The sequence below is a fragment of the Rana temporaria genome, chromosome 7 (genome assembly GCF_905171775.1).
Source record: "Rana temporaria chromosome 7, aRanTem1.1, whole genome shotgun sequence".
In the NCBI taxonomy this organism is placed as follows: domain Eukaryota; kingdom Metazoa; phylum Chordata; class Amphibia; order Anura; family Ranidae; genus Rana; species Rana temporaria.
The window spans coordinates 201,299,636-201,317,258 of record NC_053495.1 but is presented as its reverse complement, the minus strand read 5'-3'; the positions used below and the strand labels follow the sequence as shown (position 1 = coordinate 201,317,258).

The window sequence follows — 17,623 nt, the reverse complement described above, 5'->3', positions numbered from 1 at the left end:
CTACCCCCCCCTATATACACCAGACCTACCCCCCCTATATACACCAGACCTACCCCCCCCCCTATGTACACCCGACCTACCCCCCTATATACACCCGACCTACCCCTTATATACACCAGACCTACCCCCCCTATATACACCAGACCTACCCCCCTATATACACCAGACCTACCCCCCCTTTAATACACCAGACCTACTCCTTATATACACCAGGCCTACCCCCCCTATATAAACCAGACCTACCCCCTTATATACACCAGACCTACCCCCCTATATAAACCAGACCTACCCCCCTATATACACCAGACCTACCCCCCTATATACACCAGACCTACCCCCCCTATATACACCAGACCTGATGTAATGGGAGGCTCCCAGGGGACCCTGATGTAATGGGAGGCTCCCAGGGGACCCTGATGTAAGGGGAGGCTCCCAGGGGACCCTGATGTAATGAGGGGGGCTCTGGGGACCATGATGTAAGGGGAGGCTCTCTGGGTACCCTGATGTAGGGGGAGGCTCTCTGGGGACCCTGATGTAAGGGGGAGGCTCTCTGGGGACCCAGAAGTATGGAGAGGCTCTCTGGGGACCCAGAAGTATGGAGAGGCTCTCTGGGGACCCAGATGTAGAGAGAGGCTCTCTGGGGACCCAGATGTAGAGAGAGGCTCTCTGGGCACCCTGATGTGATCAGGGGGATCTCTGGGGACCCTGATGTAATGAGGGGGCTCTGGGGACCCTGATGTAAGTGGGGGATCTCTGGGGACCCTAATGTAAGTGGGGGATCTCTGGGGACCCTAATGTAAGTGGGGGATCTCTGGGAAACCTGATGTAAGTGGGGGATCTCTGGGGACCCTGATGTAAGTGGGGGATCTCTGAGGACCCTGATGTAAGTGGGGGATCTCTGGGGACCCTGATGTAATGAGGGGGCTCTGCGGACCCTGATGTAAGTGGGGAATCTCTGGGGACCCTGATGTAAGTGGGGGTGCTCTGGGGACCCTTATGTAAGTGGGGGTTCTCTGGGGACCCTGATGTAAGTGGGGGTTCTCTGGGGACCCTTAAGTAATGAGGTGGCTCTGGGGACCCTGATGTAAGTGGGGGATCTCTGGGGACCCTGATGTTAGTTGGGGATCTCTGGGGACCCTGATGTACTGAGGGGGCTCTGGGGACCCTGATGTAAGTGGGGGATCTCTGGGGACCCTGATGTAATGAGGGGGCTCTGGGGACCCTGATGTAAGTGGGGGATCTTCGGGGACCCTGATGTAATGAGGGGGCTCTGGGGACCCTTATGTAAGTGGGGGAACTCTGAGGACCCTGATGTAAGTGGGGGATCTCTGGGGACCCTGATGTAATGAGGGGGCTCTGGGGACCCTGATGCAAGTGGGGGGATCTCTGGGGACCCTGAAGCAAGTGGGGGATCTCTGGGGACCCTGATGTAATGAGGGGGCTCTGGGGACCCTGATGTAAGTGGGGGATCTCTGGGGACCCCGATGTAAGTGGGGGATCTCTGGGGACCCTGATGTAAGGGCGGGATCTCTGGGGACCCTGATGTAAGTGGGGGATCTCTGGGGACCCTGATGTAAGTGGGGGATCTCTGGGGACCCTGCTGTAAGTGGGGGATCTCTGGGGACCCTGATGTAAGTGGGGGATCTGCCCTCAGATATGTAATCATTACATGTATATTACATACATGTGTATGCCTGTCCAAGTGTATGACTTTTATTACTTCGCTGCTATGGGCTCTAGCCCGAGATCTTTTGTAGACCCAGTAACGCCCCTGGCGGGGGCCCTTCATGGTTTCTTGCATCGGGGCCCTGAAGATTCTAGTTACGCCTCTGTCACCAGGATTTTTTTTATAAAAGCTGCAGATTAAAAAAGATTAACAAGTGAAATATTAACATGGTAAAGCCCATCTCTGAGGAAGGGAACAATGCTCCAATGCAGCGGGGGCTGCCCCTCCCCACTACAACGGTTAAATGCTCTAGGGGGTTTAAGGGGCCACAGGGGTCACAGATTGCACATGGTCACAGATTGCACCCCGAACTGCCCTATCATGGGCCTTTCTCTTGCCCCAGATTCGCCACAACTACATGAAGTCGTGTCCCATATTACAGAACCCGTGTGACATCCTTCTCACCATCCCTGGGATCCACGATCTCCACCGTGGCCTCCTGATTCTTCCCCAGCACGCCGTTCTTCGGGGTCCTCAGGAAAATCTTTAAAAGCTCGTGATTTTCCTCCAACCCGTCATTCTTCAGGTAGAGATTCCAGGATTTCATGGAAACTCCTAAAGGAGAGAAAACAGAATATTCAACTGGAATCAAAGATATTATATATTCATATTAATTATGAAGCCAGTCCCTGTCCAACTGACAGAAGAGACTCGCCAACTGACAGAAGAGATTCACCAACTCACAGAAGAGACTCGCCAACTGACAGAAGAGATTCGCCAACTGACAGAAGAGATTCGCCAACTGACAGAAGAGACTCGCCAACTGACAGAAGAGACTCGCCAACTGACAGAAGAGACTCGCCAACTGACAGAAGAGACTCGCCAACTAACAGAAGAGACTCGCCAACTGACAGAACAGACTCGCCAACTGACAGAAGAGACTCGCCAACTGACAGAAGAGACTCGCCAACTGACAGAAGAAATTCACCAACTGACAGAAGAGACTCGCAAACTGACAGAAGAGATTCACCAACTGACAGAAGAGACTCACCAACTGACAGAAGAGACTCGCCAACTGACAGAAGAGACTTGCCAACTGACAGAAGAGACTCGCCAACTGACAGAAGAGACTCACCAACTGACAGAAGAGATTCACCAACTGACAGAAGAGACTCACCAACTGACAGAAGAGATTTGCCAACTGACAGAAGAGACTCACCAACTGACAGAAGAGACTCACCGACTGACAGAAGAGATTTGCCAACTGACAGAAGAGACTCACCAACTGACAGAAGAGACCCACCAACTGACAGAAGAGACTCACCAACTGACAGAAGAGACTCACCAACTGACAGAAGAGATTCGCCAACTGACAGAAGAGACTCATCAACTGACAGAAGAGATTTGCCACTTGACAGAAGGGATTCGCCAACTGACAGAACAGATTCAACTGATCAAAGAGATCTCACAACTGACAGAAGAGATTCACCAACTGACAGAAGAGATTCACCAACTGACAGAAGAGACTCGCCAACTGACAGAAGAGATTCGCCAACTGACAGAAGAGATTCGCCAACTGACAGAACAGATTCAACTGATCAAAGAGATCTCACAACTGACAGAAGAGATTTACCAACTGACAGAAGAGATTCGCCAACTGACAGAAGAGATTCGCCAACTGACAGAACAGATTCAACTGATCAAAGAGATCTCACAACTGACAGAAGAGATTTACCAACTGACAGAAGAGATTCACCAACTCACAGAAGAGATTCACCAACTCACAGAACAGATTCAACTGATCAAAGAGATCTCACAACTGACAGAAGAGATTTGCCAACTGACAGAAGAGGCTCGCCAACTGACAGAAGAGGCTCGCCAACTGACAGAAGAGACTCGCCAACTGACAGAAGAGACTCGCCAACTGACAGAAGAGATTTGCCAACTGACAGAAGAGATTCACCAACTCACAGAAGAGATTCACCAACTCACAGAACAGATTCAACTGATCAAAGAGATCTCACAACTGACAGAAGAGATTTGCCAACTGACAGAAGAGATTCGCCAACTGACAGAAGAGATTTACCAACTGACAGAACAGATTCAACTGATCAAAGAGATCTCACAACTGACAGAAGAGATTTACCAACTGACAGAAGAGGCTCGCCAACTGACAGAAGAGGCTCGCCAACTGACAGAAGAGACTCGCCAACTGACAGAAGAGACTCGCCAACTGATAGAAGAGATTCATTAACTGATATAAGAGATCTCACTAACTGACAAAAGAGACTCGCCAACTGACAGAAGAGATTTACCAACTGACAGAACAGACTCGCCAACTGACAGAAGAGACTCGCCAACTGACAGAAGAAATTCACCAACTGACAGAAGAGACTCGCAAACTGACAGAAGAGATTCACCAACTGACAGAAGAGACTCACCAACTGACAGAAGAGACTCACCAACTGACAGAAGAGACTCGCCAACTGACAGAAGAGACTTGCCAACTGACAGAAGAGACTTACCAACTGACAGAAGAGACTCACCAACTGACAGAAGAGATTCGCCAACTGACAGAAGAGACTCACCAACTGACAGAAGAGATTTGCCAACTGACAGAAGAGACTCACCAACTGACAGAAGAGACTCACCGACTGACAGAAGAGATTCGCCAACTGACAGAAGAGACCCACCAACTGACAGAAGAGACTCACCAACTGACAGAAGAGACTCACCAACTGACAGAAGAGATTCGCCAACTGACAGAAGAGACTCATCAACTGACAGAAGAGATTTGCCACTTGACAGAAGGGATTCGCCAACTGACAGAACAGATTCAACTGATCAAAGAGATCTCACAACTGACAGAAGAGATTCACCAACTGACAGAAGAGATTCACCAACTGACAGAAGAGACTCGCCAACTGACAGAAAAGATTCGCCAACTGACAGAAGAGATTCGCCAACTGACAGAACAGATTCAACTGATCAAAGAGATCTCACAACTGACAGAAGAGATTTACCAACTGACAGAAGAGACTCACCAACTGACAGAAGAGACCCACCAACTGACAGAAGAGACTCACCAACTGACAGAAGAGACTCACCAACTGACAGAAGAGATTCGCCAACTGACAGAAGAGATTCGCCAACTGACAGAAGAGACTCATCAACTGACAGAAGAGATTTGCCACTTGACAGAAGAGACTCGCCAACTGACAGAAGAGACTCGCCAACTGACAGAAGAGACTCGCCAACTGACAGAAGAGACTCGCCAACTAACAGAAGAGACTCGCCAACTGACAGAAGAGACTCACCAACTGACAGAACAGACTCGCCAACTTACAGAAGAGACTCGCCAACTGACAGAAGAGACTCGCCAACTGACAGAAGAAATTCACCAACTGACAGAAGAGACTCGCAAACTGACAGAAGAGATTCACCAACTGACAGAAGAGACTCACCAACTGACAGAAGAGACTCACCAACTGACAGAAGAGACTCGCCAACTGACAGAAGAGACTTGCCAACTGACAGAAGAGACTCGCCAACTGACAGAAGAGACTCACCAACTGACAGAAGAGATTCACCAACTGACAGAAGAGACTCACCAACTGACAGAAGAGATTTGCCAACTGACAGAAGAGACTCACCAACTGACAGAAGAGACTCACCAACTGACAGAAGAGACTCACCAACTGACAGAAGAGACTCACCAACTGACAGAAGAGATTCGCCAACTGAAAGAAGAGACTCATCAACTGACAGAAGAGATTTGCCACTTGACAGAAGAGATTCGCCAACTGACAGAACAGATTCAACTGATCAAAGAGATCTCACAACTGACAGAAGAGATTCACCAACTGACAGAAGAGATTCACCAACTGACAGAAGAGACTCGCCAACTGACAGAAGAGATTCGCCAACTGACAGAAGAGATTCGCCAACTGACAGAACAGATTCAACTGATCAAAGAGATCTCACAACTGACAGAAGAGATTTACCAACTGACAGAAGAGATTCGCCAACTGACAGAAGAGATTCGCCAACTGACAGAAGAGATTCGCCAACTGACAGAACAGATTCAACTGATCAAAGAGATCTCACAACTGACAGAAGAGATTTACCAACTGACAGAAGAGATTCACCAACTCACAGAAGAGATTCACCAACTCACAGAACAGATTCAACTGATCAAAGAGATCTCACAACTGACAGAAGAGATTTGCCAACTGACAGAAGAGGCTCGCCAACTGACAGAAGAGACTCGCCAACTGACAGAAGAGACTCGCCAACTGACAGAAGAGATTTGCCAACTGACAGAAGAGATTCACCAACTCACAGAAGAGATTCACCAACTCACAGAACAGATTCAACTGATCAAAGAGATCTCACAACTGACAGAAGAGATTTGCCAACTGACAGAAGAGATTCGCCAACTGACAGAAGAGATTTACCAACTGACAGAACAGATTCAACTGATCAAAGAGATCTCACAACTGACAGAAGAGATTTACCAACTGACAGAAGAGGCTCGCCAACTGACAGAAGAGGCTCGCCAACTGACAGAAGAGACTCGCCAACTGACAGAAGAGACTCGCCAACTGACAGAAGAGACTCGCCAACTGATAGAAGAGATTCATTAACTGATATAAGAGATCTCACTAACTGACAAAAGAGACTCGCCAACTGACAGAAGAGATTTACCAACTGACAGAACAGACTCGCCAACTGACAGAAGAGACTCGCCAACTGACAGAAGAAATTCACCAACTGACAGAAGAGACTCGCAAACTGACAGAAGAGATTCACCAACTGACAGAAGAGACTCACCAACTGACAGAAGAGACTCGCCAACTGACAGAAGAGACTCGCCAACTGACAGAAGAGACTTGCCAACTGACAGAAGAGACTTGCCAACTGACAGAAGAGACTCACCAACTGACAGAAGAGATTCGCCAACTGACAGAAGAGACTCACCAACTGACAGAAGAGATTTGCCAACTGACAGAAGAGACTCACCAACTGACAGAAGAGACTCACCGACTGACAGAAGAGATTCGCCAACTGACAGAAGAGACTCATCAACTGACAGAAGAGACTCACCAACTGACAGAAGAGACTCACCAACTGACAGAAGAGACCCACCAACTGACAGAAGAGACTCACCAACTGACAGAAGAGACTCACCAACTGACAGAAGAGATTCGCCAACTGACAGAAGAGACTCATCAACTGACAGAAGAGATTTGCCACTTGACAGAAGAGATTCGCCAACTGACAGAACAGATTCAACTGATCAAAGAGATCTCACAACTGACAGAAGAGATTCACCAACTGACAGAAGAGATTCACCAACTGATAGAAGAGACTCGCCAACTGACAGAAGAGATTCGCCAACTGACAGAAGAGATTCGCCAACTGACAGAACAGATTCAACTGATCAAAGAGATCTCACAACTGACAGAAGAGATTTACCAACTGACAGAAGGGACTCGCCAACTGACAGAAGAGATTTGCCAACTGACAGAAGAGATTCGCCAACTGACAGAAGAGATTCACCAACTGACAGAGAGATTTGCCAACTGACAGAAGAGACTCGCCAACTGACAGAAGAGATTCGCCAACTGACAGAAGAGATTCACCAACTCACAGAAGAGATTCACCAACTCACAGAACAGATTCAACTGACAGAAGAGATTTGCCAACTGACAGAAGAGATTTGCCAACTGACAGAAGAGATTCACCAACTGACAGAAGAGATTCGCCAACTGACAGAAGAGATTTACCAACTGACAGAACAGATTCAACTGATCAAAGAGATCTCACAACTGACAGAAGAGATTTACCAACTGACAGAAGAGGCTCGCCAACTGACAGAAGAGACTCGCCAACTGACAGAAGAGGCTCGCCAACTGACAGAAGAGGCTCGCCAACTGACAGAAGAGACTCGCCAACTGACAGAAGAGACTCGCCAACTGACAGAAGAGACTCGCCAACTGACAGAAGAGACTCGCCAACTGACAGAAGAGACTCGCCAACTGACAGAAGAGACTCACCAACTGATAGAAGAGATTCATTAACTGATATAAGAGATCTCACTAACTGACAAAAGAGACTCGCCAACTGACAGAAGAGATTTACCAACTGATAAAAGAGATCTCACTAACTGATAGAAGAGACTCGCCAACTGAAGAAGAGATTCACCAACTGACAGGATGGTGTCAGTAGACCAATGGATGTGTCAGTAGATCAATGGATGTGTCAGTAGGACAGTAGATGGTGTCAGTAGGGCTGAGGTTAGTGTCATTAGGACAGTGGATTGTGTCAGTCAGTAAAGCAGAGATCGGTGTCAGTAGTAGTGAATTGTGTCAGTAGATTTTTTTTATTATTATTATTATTATTATAATTTTTTTTTTACAATTTTTTTTAATTAATTTTACAATATATATATTTTTTTCCCCATTGGGGTTTTTTGGTGAGATATCAGGGGACTAAACGCACCGGGGCACTAGCAGCAGGGGAATCTGCACTCCGCACAGGTTAAATAGGGTGTGCCCAGGCACATCCGGCACACCCTGTGCGCACGCCTATGGGTTAAACTGTGATCTAGGCTTTCATAATCCACATTTTAGACATCTCTGCTTTTCAAATATGTTTGTATAGTTAATGAATGTGACATCACTAATTACTATTCTTACACCCCAAATCTGGTGTGAGGTCACTGCCCCCCCCCCACCCCCCCAAAACCAGAAGTGATAGTTGTCACTATGTAGCCGATGCCGGTCCATAAATCTCTCAGGGAGAAAATCCATAACGAATTGTTTAGCATAATAAGCTGATTGAACCCGGACACGTGTCACTTTATAAAGGAGTGCGTCCGTTTAATGTTGCCTTTAATGAAATGCCTTTTTGAAAACGACAACCTTTAATTGAGCGCTGACCCCCGTCCTGAGATTTGATTTACTGGAACGTTCCATTTTGCTGGAATTTACTGAGATGAATAAAATTAGCCCCGGTACCAGTAACTGGATTATAAATTACCTGTCCGCTCCCGCAAGCAAGAGCTCTGGGTGCAGGTAGCGGGATGGAGCGCGAGAAATGTTACTTTACAATTCCTGATGGGATCATAGAAATGATGATGGAAAAAGAGTAAGCCTGATCTCAACTTTCATCTGTTGTCTTTTTATTATTATTATTATTATTTTTATTAACATTATTCATAGTTGTGCGCAGCCCATTGCATTAGGGTGTGTACCCCAAAGCTCAAATACATGTGTGTGTGCGTATATATATATATAGTGGAACCTCGGATTGCGAGTAACACGGTTAACGAGCGTTTCGCAATACGAGCGCTGTATTTAAAAAAAATCATAACTCGGTTTGCAAGTGTTGTCTCGCAAAACGAGCAGGATTCAGGCCAAAGCGGTGTGCAGTACCGCGTTTGGCTATAGGCGCCGGAGCCGAGCGAAGCCGAACGTTGCCGATCGGCGCCGTTCGGAAATGCACGGAGAGGCCCGAGGACAGCTTGGCAAATCTCGAGAACTAATAGCTAGATTCAGGTACATGTGTGTATCTTTGCGGCGGCGTAGCGTAACGTATTTACGCTACGCCGCCGTAAGTCAGAGAGGCAAGTGCTGTATCCACAAAGCACTTGCCTCCTAAGTTAAGGCGGCGTAGCGTAAATGGGGCCGGCGTAAGCGCGCCAAATTCAAATGAGGATGAGGGGGCGTGTTTTATGTAAATGAGTGTTGTGACCCGACGTGATTGACGTTTTTTACGAACGGCGCATGCGCCGTCCGTGTACATATCCCAGTGTGCATTGCTCCAAAGTACGCCGCAAGGACGTATTGGTTTAGACGTGAACGTAAATTACATCCAGCCCCATTCACGGACGACTTACGCAAACAAAGTAAAAATTTCAAATTTCGACGCGGGAACGACGGCCATACTTAACATTGACTAGTCAGTCTGGAGGACTGGTGTAGAGAGTTAGTCTGGAGGGCTAGTGAAAGGGCCAGTTGCAGCCAGGTGGGTTGGCAGTGCCTGAATAGGTGGTGCTGGGACCAGTAGCCACAGAGGAGAAGTGCAGGCTGTTTTCACTGTATGCTTGCTACACCACCAGCAGTCCCTACGGGGGTGCGCTACACACTAATAGTGTGTGCCCTATTTTAAAATAACAGTTTCGACTGGAGTACTGTTCTCCTAGGAGGTTTCTACCTCTCCGCCTCCTCCTTTTTTTAAAAAAATTCTTGTATTCTTTTTTACTGAATACATGGACGGCACAATGTCTCCTCCTCCAATCACAGAATACATTGTATTCATTGACATTTTATAAATGGCTGAGGTGGAAGACGAGCGATCCACTATGAAAACTGTACTCCAGCCACAACTGTATGTTTTAGCTCCAGATGTTTAGCACTTACTGTAGTGTATGGGGGTAGTTATAGTTAATGTAGCAGCAGCCACACATGGGGAACTATTTTTACATTGCAACATAACGTACGCCCAGCCAGACACACGTCCAACGCACAATACGCCGGCTTGTGTTCCCTGGTGCAGACCTGAGCATGTGTGTTGCCGGGTTGCACCTCCTTCATTGGGAATAACTTTATGCCAGACGTACAACTTACGCGCATCTCGCGTACCATGCGCCGGGCACATGCACGTTCGTAAATCGCCGTATTTCCCTCATTTGCATGTTTGAATGGCTAATCAATGGGAGCGGCACCATCCGTCCAACCTAAATGTGCGCCCACTCTACGCCTGCGTAAGCAGGATATGTCGGCGGAGTGTAGCCTGTTTTTAGGCGCATATTAGTTTGTGAGTCTGGCGCACAGATACGACGGCGCACATTTGCACTTACGTCGGCGTAACTTGTTATACGTCGGCGTAAGTGCTTTGTGAATCTGGGCCATGGTGTTTTTCTTCTGGACGCTTATTACTTTTTTTACTTTGGATTCGTTCACCTTTTTATTGGGATTTTGTATATGGTGTACAATCATCCATGTGTGTTGATTTTCTTTTTTTTTTTACTATTTATTTGCATATTTGTGCTACACAGTTTCGAAAATGGCCATTATATGAATTAGCGCAACATTTTCTTATAACCATTCTGTTTTTTATGTAGATTTAGCACAGCATCTGTTTTGGAATTGGAGTTGTTTTTATATTATTTTATGTTCATTGCTAAAGAAACAAATTCTCCATCAAGCCCCAAGCTAAGCTCCGTTCATCTTCAATACACGACCAGCTCAGCAGCTCTACTATTAGCAGATCGTCTTCCGACCGGTGAGTGACAATTTATTCCGCCCGGCGCTCGGTTTATGGATTTCTCCCACACTTTGTGCCGCCTTTCATATCACACCTGTGTCACATTATTACCCGGCTCTCCAAAACAGATGTCTCCTCCTAATCCTGATGAGTTAAGTGATCCTCTCGCCACAAATGTAATGAATTTCACATTCCCCGCTGAACTCCGGGGGAAAGAACACCGGCCAAATCAAAACCGCCTTCTTCAGATGCCATCTGGGCCGATGCTGCCACTTGGACCCGCGCTCGGCCTTAGCTATGTTCTCTATCGTTCATCCCCACCTCTACTATTGGGAGGGGGAGATGAGATCACATTTCCAAGCGGGGATATTTGTTTCAATTTCCGTGTCACTCTCCTCACCATAGAGGACAACCAGTCACCACCAACGCATATCTCTAATATTGTATCTACTCTTCACATGTACAGTATATATATATATATATATATATATCTCAATAGTGCTGTCAAGAATGAAGAAGAAAGGGCTTTTGTAATGATCATTGTAACGGAATGGCCCGTGATACCCAGAGACTTTTGAAGGATGTGGGGTACTCCTGTACCAGCTTCACTAATGACTCTTGGGTCTAGGGTCATCCTATGTCCGATAGGGGCATAGGATGACTGAGAAATGTTATCATCAATTACATGAGATGGGACAATAATGATAATTCATGTATTGCAGGATATATTGGAATATTACAGGTATTTAATTCTGACTCCAACAGGTCAATAGCAGAGTGACTCATTCATGTGGTGACACACATACTGTTGAGGTGTTAATTGAGTCTGGCTCCTAAGATGAAATATCTTAGAAACCAGACTCAATTAACACCTCAACGGTATGTGTGTCCCCACATGAATGAGTCACTCTGCTATTGACCTGTTGGAGTCAGAATTTTCTTTTTTTTACTATTTATTTGCATATTTGTGCTACACAGTTTCGAAAATGGCCATAATATGAATTAGCGCAACATTTTCTTATAACCATTCTGGTTTTTATGTAGATTTAGCACAGCATCTGTTTTGGAATTGGAGTTGTTTTTATATTATTTTATGTTTATTGCTAAAGAAACTAATTCTCCAACAAGCCCCAAGCATCTTCAATACACGACCAGCTCAGCAGCTCTACTATTAGCAGATCGTCTTCCGACCGGCGAGTGACAATTTATTCCGCCCGGCGCTCGGTTTATGGATTTCTCCCACACTTTGTGCCGCCTTTCATATCACACCTGTGCTATGCTAAGTAGCCCTGTATTGTGTGAAAGTTCCATTGATGCTAATATGTGTTGTGAGTTAACACACTCTAAAAGTCATGTCTGCCATGTCAGCTATAGTAATTGATTCATGTAGATTCGGTGCCAGAATGTCTGTCTGAGATGTGGATTGAGGGGGACTCTTTAAGCACCCATTGTGTGATGTTTTGGATGGAGTGTTTCATTGTCCCTGTGATTACTGCAGCATGCTTTCTAACTGTATAAAAAGCTGAGAGTTTACCATTAAAGCATTCGTTTTGGAACCAGAAACAGAGCTTGTGTCTCGTTATTCTGGGGAATGGAATGGGTCCTGTCTGCTGGATTGTCGGAGTGTCGGATAAGCTGTCTTGGGTTGGTGGAATGGAATATCGTAAACGGTGGTAACCCCTGACCGTTACAATCATCGCCCTCCTAATCTGACCAGACAGAGCGTCACTTTCTAGCCCAGAACTTGTTGTACCAAGACCTGCCGGCCTCCATGAGGGCCGAACAGGATGAGAATACAAGAGAATAACAACACAAACACCAATCACTATTATGGAGTTTATACAATCATTCCTGAATCTTGCCTCTCTTCTCACCCAAAACTGAGGACTCTAAATTATAAAACAAATTCAAAATCCAGAACAAGTGTGGGCCTGCTTGTAATAGAGATAGATATAGGCATGTAATAATTGTTAGGGAGATAGGTATTAGAAAAAATACATTAGATAGATAGATAGATAGATAGATAGATAGATAGATAGATAGATAAGATAGATACAATACACAGATAGATAGATAGATAGATAGATAGATAGATAGATAGATAGATAGATAGATAAGATAGATACAATACACAGATAGATAGATAGATAGATAGATAGATAGATAGATAGATAGATAGATATACAATAAGACTGATGGTAGATAGATGACATAGATAGATAAATGAGAAGATAGATAGATGGAAAGATAGATAGATAAACATAGATAGATAGATAGACAATAAGACTGATAGATAGATAGATAGATAGATAGATAGATAGATAGATAGATAGATAGATAGATAGATAGATAGACAATGGGCCAGATTCATAGAGAGATACGAAGGTGTATCTCCTGATACGCCATCGTATCTATGCGCCTGATTCATAGAATCAGTTACGCATAGATATGCCTAAGATCAGACAGGTGTAACTGTGTTACACCGTCGGATCTTAACTGCAATTAAAAAATGGCCGCTGAGGGCGTTCTAGCTGATTTACGCTGAGAAATATGTAAATCAGCGAGATACGCCAATTCACGAACATACTGCCCGACGCAGTTTGTTACGACGTTTACGTAGCGGTTTTCCCGGCGTATACTTACCCCTGCTTCTATGAGGCGCAGCCAATGTTAGGTATAGCCGTCGTTCCCGCGTCAATTTTTTTTTTTTTTTACGTCGTTTGCGTACGCCGATTCAGAAACCCGCTCGTCGCAAGTTACGCTCACGCCGAAACCACTGACGTCCTAGCGACGTCAGTGGGAGCAATGCACGCCGGGAAAATTCGCGGACGGCGCATGCGCATTTAAATCGGCGCGGGGACGCGCCTGATTTAAATAGTACACTCCCCCTAGCCGCGGAATTTGAATTCCGCCAGGGGATTTACGACCCGTCACCTCGCGAGTTTGGAGGTAAGTGTTTTGTGAATTACCCACTTGCCTCTCAAGCTTGCGGCAGCGGATCTTAAATCACATAGATCACGCGGATCTAAAGATCCGCTGATCTATGTGAATCTAGCCCAATAAGTCTGATTGATAGACAGATAGACAGATAGATAGATAGATAGATAGATAGATAGATAGATAGATAGATAGATAGATAGATAGATAGATAGATAGATAGATAGAGCTAGATAGACAATAAGAGTGATCGATGGTAGATAGATGACATAGATAGATAGATGGATAGATAGATACATTTTAGAAAACATAGATAGATAGACAGATGATAAGACTGATAGATAGATCGATAGATAGATAGATAGATAGATAGATAGATTGATAGACAGATATTACCTGGGTCAAACTGGACGAGGCTTGCACTGCTGTGTGTAAAATCCAGGCCATGTCTGGCGGAAAGTTCTTGGACCTTTAAAAGACAAATATTTAATTTATACTTTTTAGTTGACATTTGCTGAGATCAGATCTGATCACACAGAAAGTTCCGGATCAATCTGCCCCCCCCCCCCCAGTCATTCCCATACAGGGGAGGATCACTGAAATGAGAGACGTGGAACTGAATACATATTTACTATCATTTATGGTCATTGCGCTGCCGATATTGACATGTCACATTGAAAGTTGAGAAGCAGGGGGAGGGGGGGTGTTCTCCTCTTCTCCCATGCAGCCAGCGAGTTGAGAAGCGGGGTGAGGGGCCGAAAATGACTTCTCACCAGGCGGGGGCCTCTAGTAATTTGGTGGGCCCTCCGCAGCTTTGCGGGGCCCTAAGCGGCTTGCATAGTGAGCCTATAGGGCGGATCGGCCCTGGTCATTGCTCTGGATGTTCCTTCACACAGTGGCATATCAGAAACTCATGTTTATTCTTTAGTAAATCATGCTAAAAAGTTTCAACGAATATAAATAAATTAATTGGACAATCCAAAATAGGGTCTCCCCCTTTTTTTCAAAACAAATAAGTGCGCTTCAAGAAGCGGAAAAAAATGTTTCTAATAATTAATTTTCTAATAATTGAAAAAAAATGATACAATAACCAAGAAGAAAAGATAAAAACAAATGGCATTTTACATTTTGCTAAACATGAGATAACCAATGTATGTATATTCTGTACTTGCCCTTAAAATGTTTTCCTTTTTTTATTTTATTTGGTTCACTCTTTAGGCCCCTTTCACACTTCGGGCCCTTTGGCGTTAAAAAAGCCTGTAAAGCGCCTGAAAGAAGCCTCATCTGCAATCCCAATGTGAAAGCCCGAGTGCTTTCAGAGCCCTTTCACAGTGCCAGTGGCCGAAAAACGCTGGTAAAGCGTCGCTAAGACCTCTTTTACACTGGTGCGTTTTTCAGGCGCTTTGGCGTTAAAAAAAAGCTCCCTCAATGGGAAGGGGCGCTATAGGAGCCGCGTATTCAACGCTCCTAAAGCGCTGCAAAGAAGCTGCTTGCAGGACTTTTGTTGACTCCCTGCCAGCGCAGCGCCTCAGCGTGAAAGCACTCGGGCTTTCACATTGGGATTGCAGAAGCAGCTTCTTTACAGGCGTTTTTTAACGCTAAAGCGCCTGAAAAACGCCCCAGTGTGAAAGGGATCTTAGTAAATCAGGTTGAGAGTTTTAAGAAAAAAAAACAGCAGATGATCCAAAATAGTTTCTCCTTTTTTTTTTTTTTAATAAGTGCTCTAAAAAGCAAACCATTTTTTTTCTTATAATTTTAAAACTGATATACAATAACAACAGAGAGAAAAAAAAAAACAATTAATAAGATTTTTTTATTTTATTTTATTATTTTAAGTAAGTGCTCTTAACCACTTAAGGACCGCCTCCTGCACATATACGTCGGCAGAATGGCACGGCTGGGCACAAGCACGTACCTGTACATCCTCTTTAAGTGCCCATCCGTGGTTCGCGGGCGCCGCGGACCAGATCGCCGCTGGAGTCCCGCGATCGGTCCCCGGAGCTGAAGAACAGGGAGAGCTGTGTGTAAACACACCTTCCCCATTCTTCACTGTGGCGCTGTCATCGATCGTGTGTTCCCTGATATAGGGAAACACGATCAATGACGTCACACCTACAGCCACACCCCCCTACAGTTAGAAACACAGATGAGGTCGCACTTAACCCCTTCAGCGCCCCCTAGTGGTTAACTCCCAAACTGCAATTGTCATTTTCACAGTAATCAGTGCATTTTTAATGCATTTTTTGCTGTGAAAATGACAATGGTCCCAAAAATGTGTCAAAATTGTCCGACGTGTCCGCCATAATGTCGCAGTCATGAAAATCGATGATCGCCGCCATTAGTAGTAAAAAAAAAAAAATTATTAATAAAAATGCAATAAAACTATCCCCTATTTTGTAGATGCTATAAATTTTGCGCAAACCAATCGATAAACGCTTATTGCGATTTTTTTTTTACCAAAAATAGGTAGAAGAATACGTATCGGCCTAAACTGAGGAGATTTTTTTTTTATTTATATATTTTTGGGGGATATTTATTATAGCAAAAAGTAAAAAATATTGCATTTTTTTTCAAAATTGTCGCTCTATTTTTGTTTATAGCGCAAAAAATAAAAACCGCAGAGGTGATCAAATACCACCAAAAGGAAGCTCTATTTGTGGGAAAAAAAGGACGCCAATTTTGTTTGGGAGCCACGTCGCACGACCGCGCAATTGTCAGTTAAAGCGACGCAGTGCCGAATCGCAAAAACTGGCCGCGTCCTTTAGCTGCCTAAAGGTCCGGGTCTTAAGTGGTTAATAAGTGCTCTAAAAAGAGAAACGTTTTTTTTTTTTTTTTATAATAATTTTAAAACTGATATACTATAACAACAGAGAGAGAAAAAAAAAAAAACAATAAATAAGATTTTTTTTATTTTATTTTATTACAACAAGTAAGTGCTCTTAAAAAAGCAAACCATTTTTCTAATAATTTCAAAAATGTGACGACGGTATAATAACCGAAAAAAGGAAAAAAATAAAAATAGGAAAAAACTTGGCTATTTACTACATTTACTAGATTTGGTAAAAAGTGATATAATCGATGTATTTACACCTGCCCTTGAAATTGTTTCCTAACGATTTTTCGTTTCTCTTTAGCCCTGAAAACATAAAATGTAAATCTGTCTCTGAGGGAACAAACTAAACAAGCAAAAAACTACTGAATAGCAGAAAAAAAAAAAAAAAAAAAGTCAGTAGTTTTCCCTAAAATAATAATAATAAAAAAAAGATTTTTTTTAAATTTTATTTCCAGGCCTGAGTGAGAATCCAGGCGGCGCTGTTAGTTATCTGCAGGCACAGTCGCTGTGTTTGGCTCGGCTTATCGACTTGAAGCAGATTTTTTTTCTTTTGCAGGCCTGTTATCTCGCTCTTTACATGTCCATGCACACAGAACCGGTGGCCCCACAGAAATATCTTCCTCCAAAGCCCAACACCTTCCAGGATTTGGCACGGGGAAACGGGTGACGTGTGTGCTAGAAGGATTTAGCGAGGATTGAGCCTGCGAAAAGCCCCCAAACTTTATATATATATTTTTTTGTCAACTTGCAAAAAAAAAAAAATAATAATAATAAAAAATAAAAAAAACATGAGAAAAAAGCGACGCTGGATTTGGTTGTATTAAACCCAAAAATTCTGGAGTAACAGAGAAAGCTCCATAAAAATTATATAGTTTAAAGGAAATCAAATGTTTTATGTGAAGATTGAGGGCCAG

General features: G+C 44.4%; 1 protein-coding gene across 1 annotated transcript in view; it reads right to left on the bottom strand.

Moving 5' to 3' along the window:
* The window catches only part of LOC120946085 (FRAS1-related extracellular matrix protein 1-like), a 208,926-nt gene that overhangs the window by 16,258 nt on the left and 175,045 nt on the right, over positions 1–17,623 (bottom strand). The window contains exons 29-30 of the mRNA XM_040360818.1: positions 14,273–14,345; positions 2,132–2,281 (exon numbers count right to left, since the gene is read on the bottom strand). Coding sequence (XP_040216752.1) covers positions 2,132–2,281; positions 14,273–14,345 — 223 coding nt within the window. The remainder of the gene's footprint in view (positions 1–2,131; positions 2,282–14,272; positions 14,346–17,623) is intronic.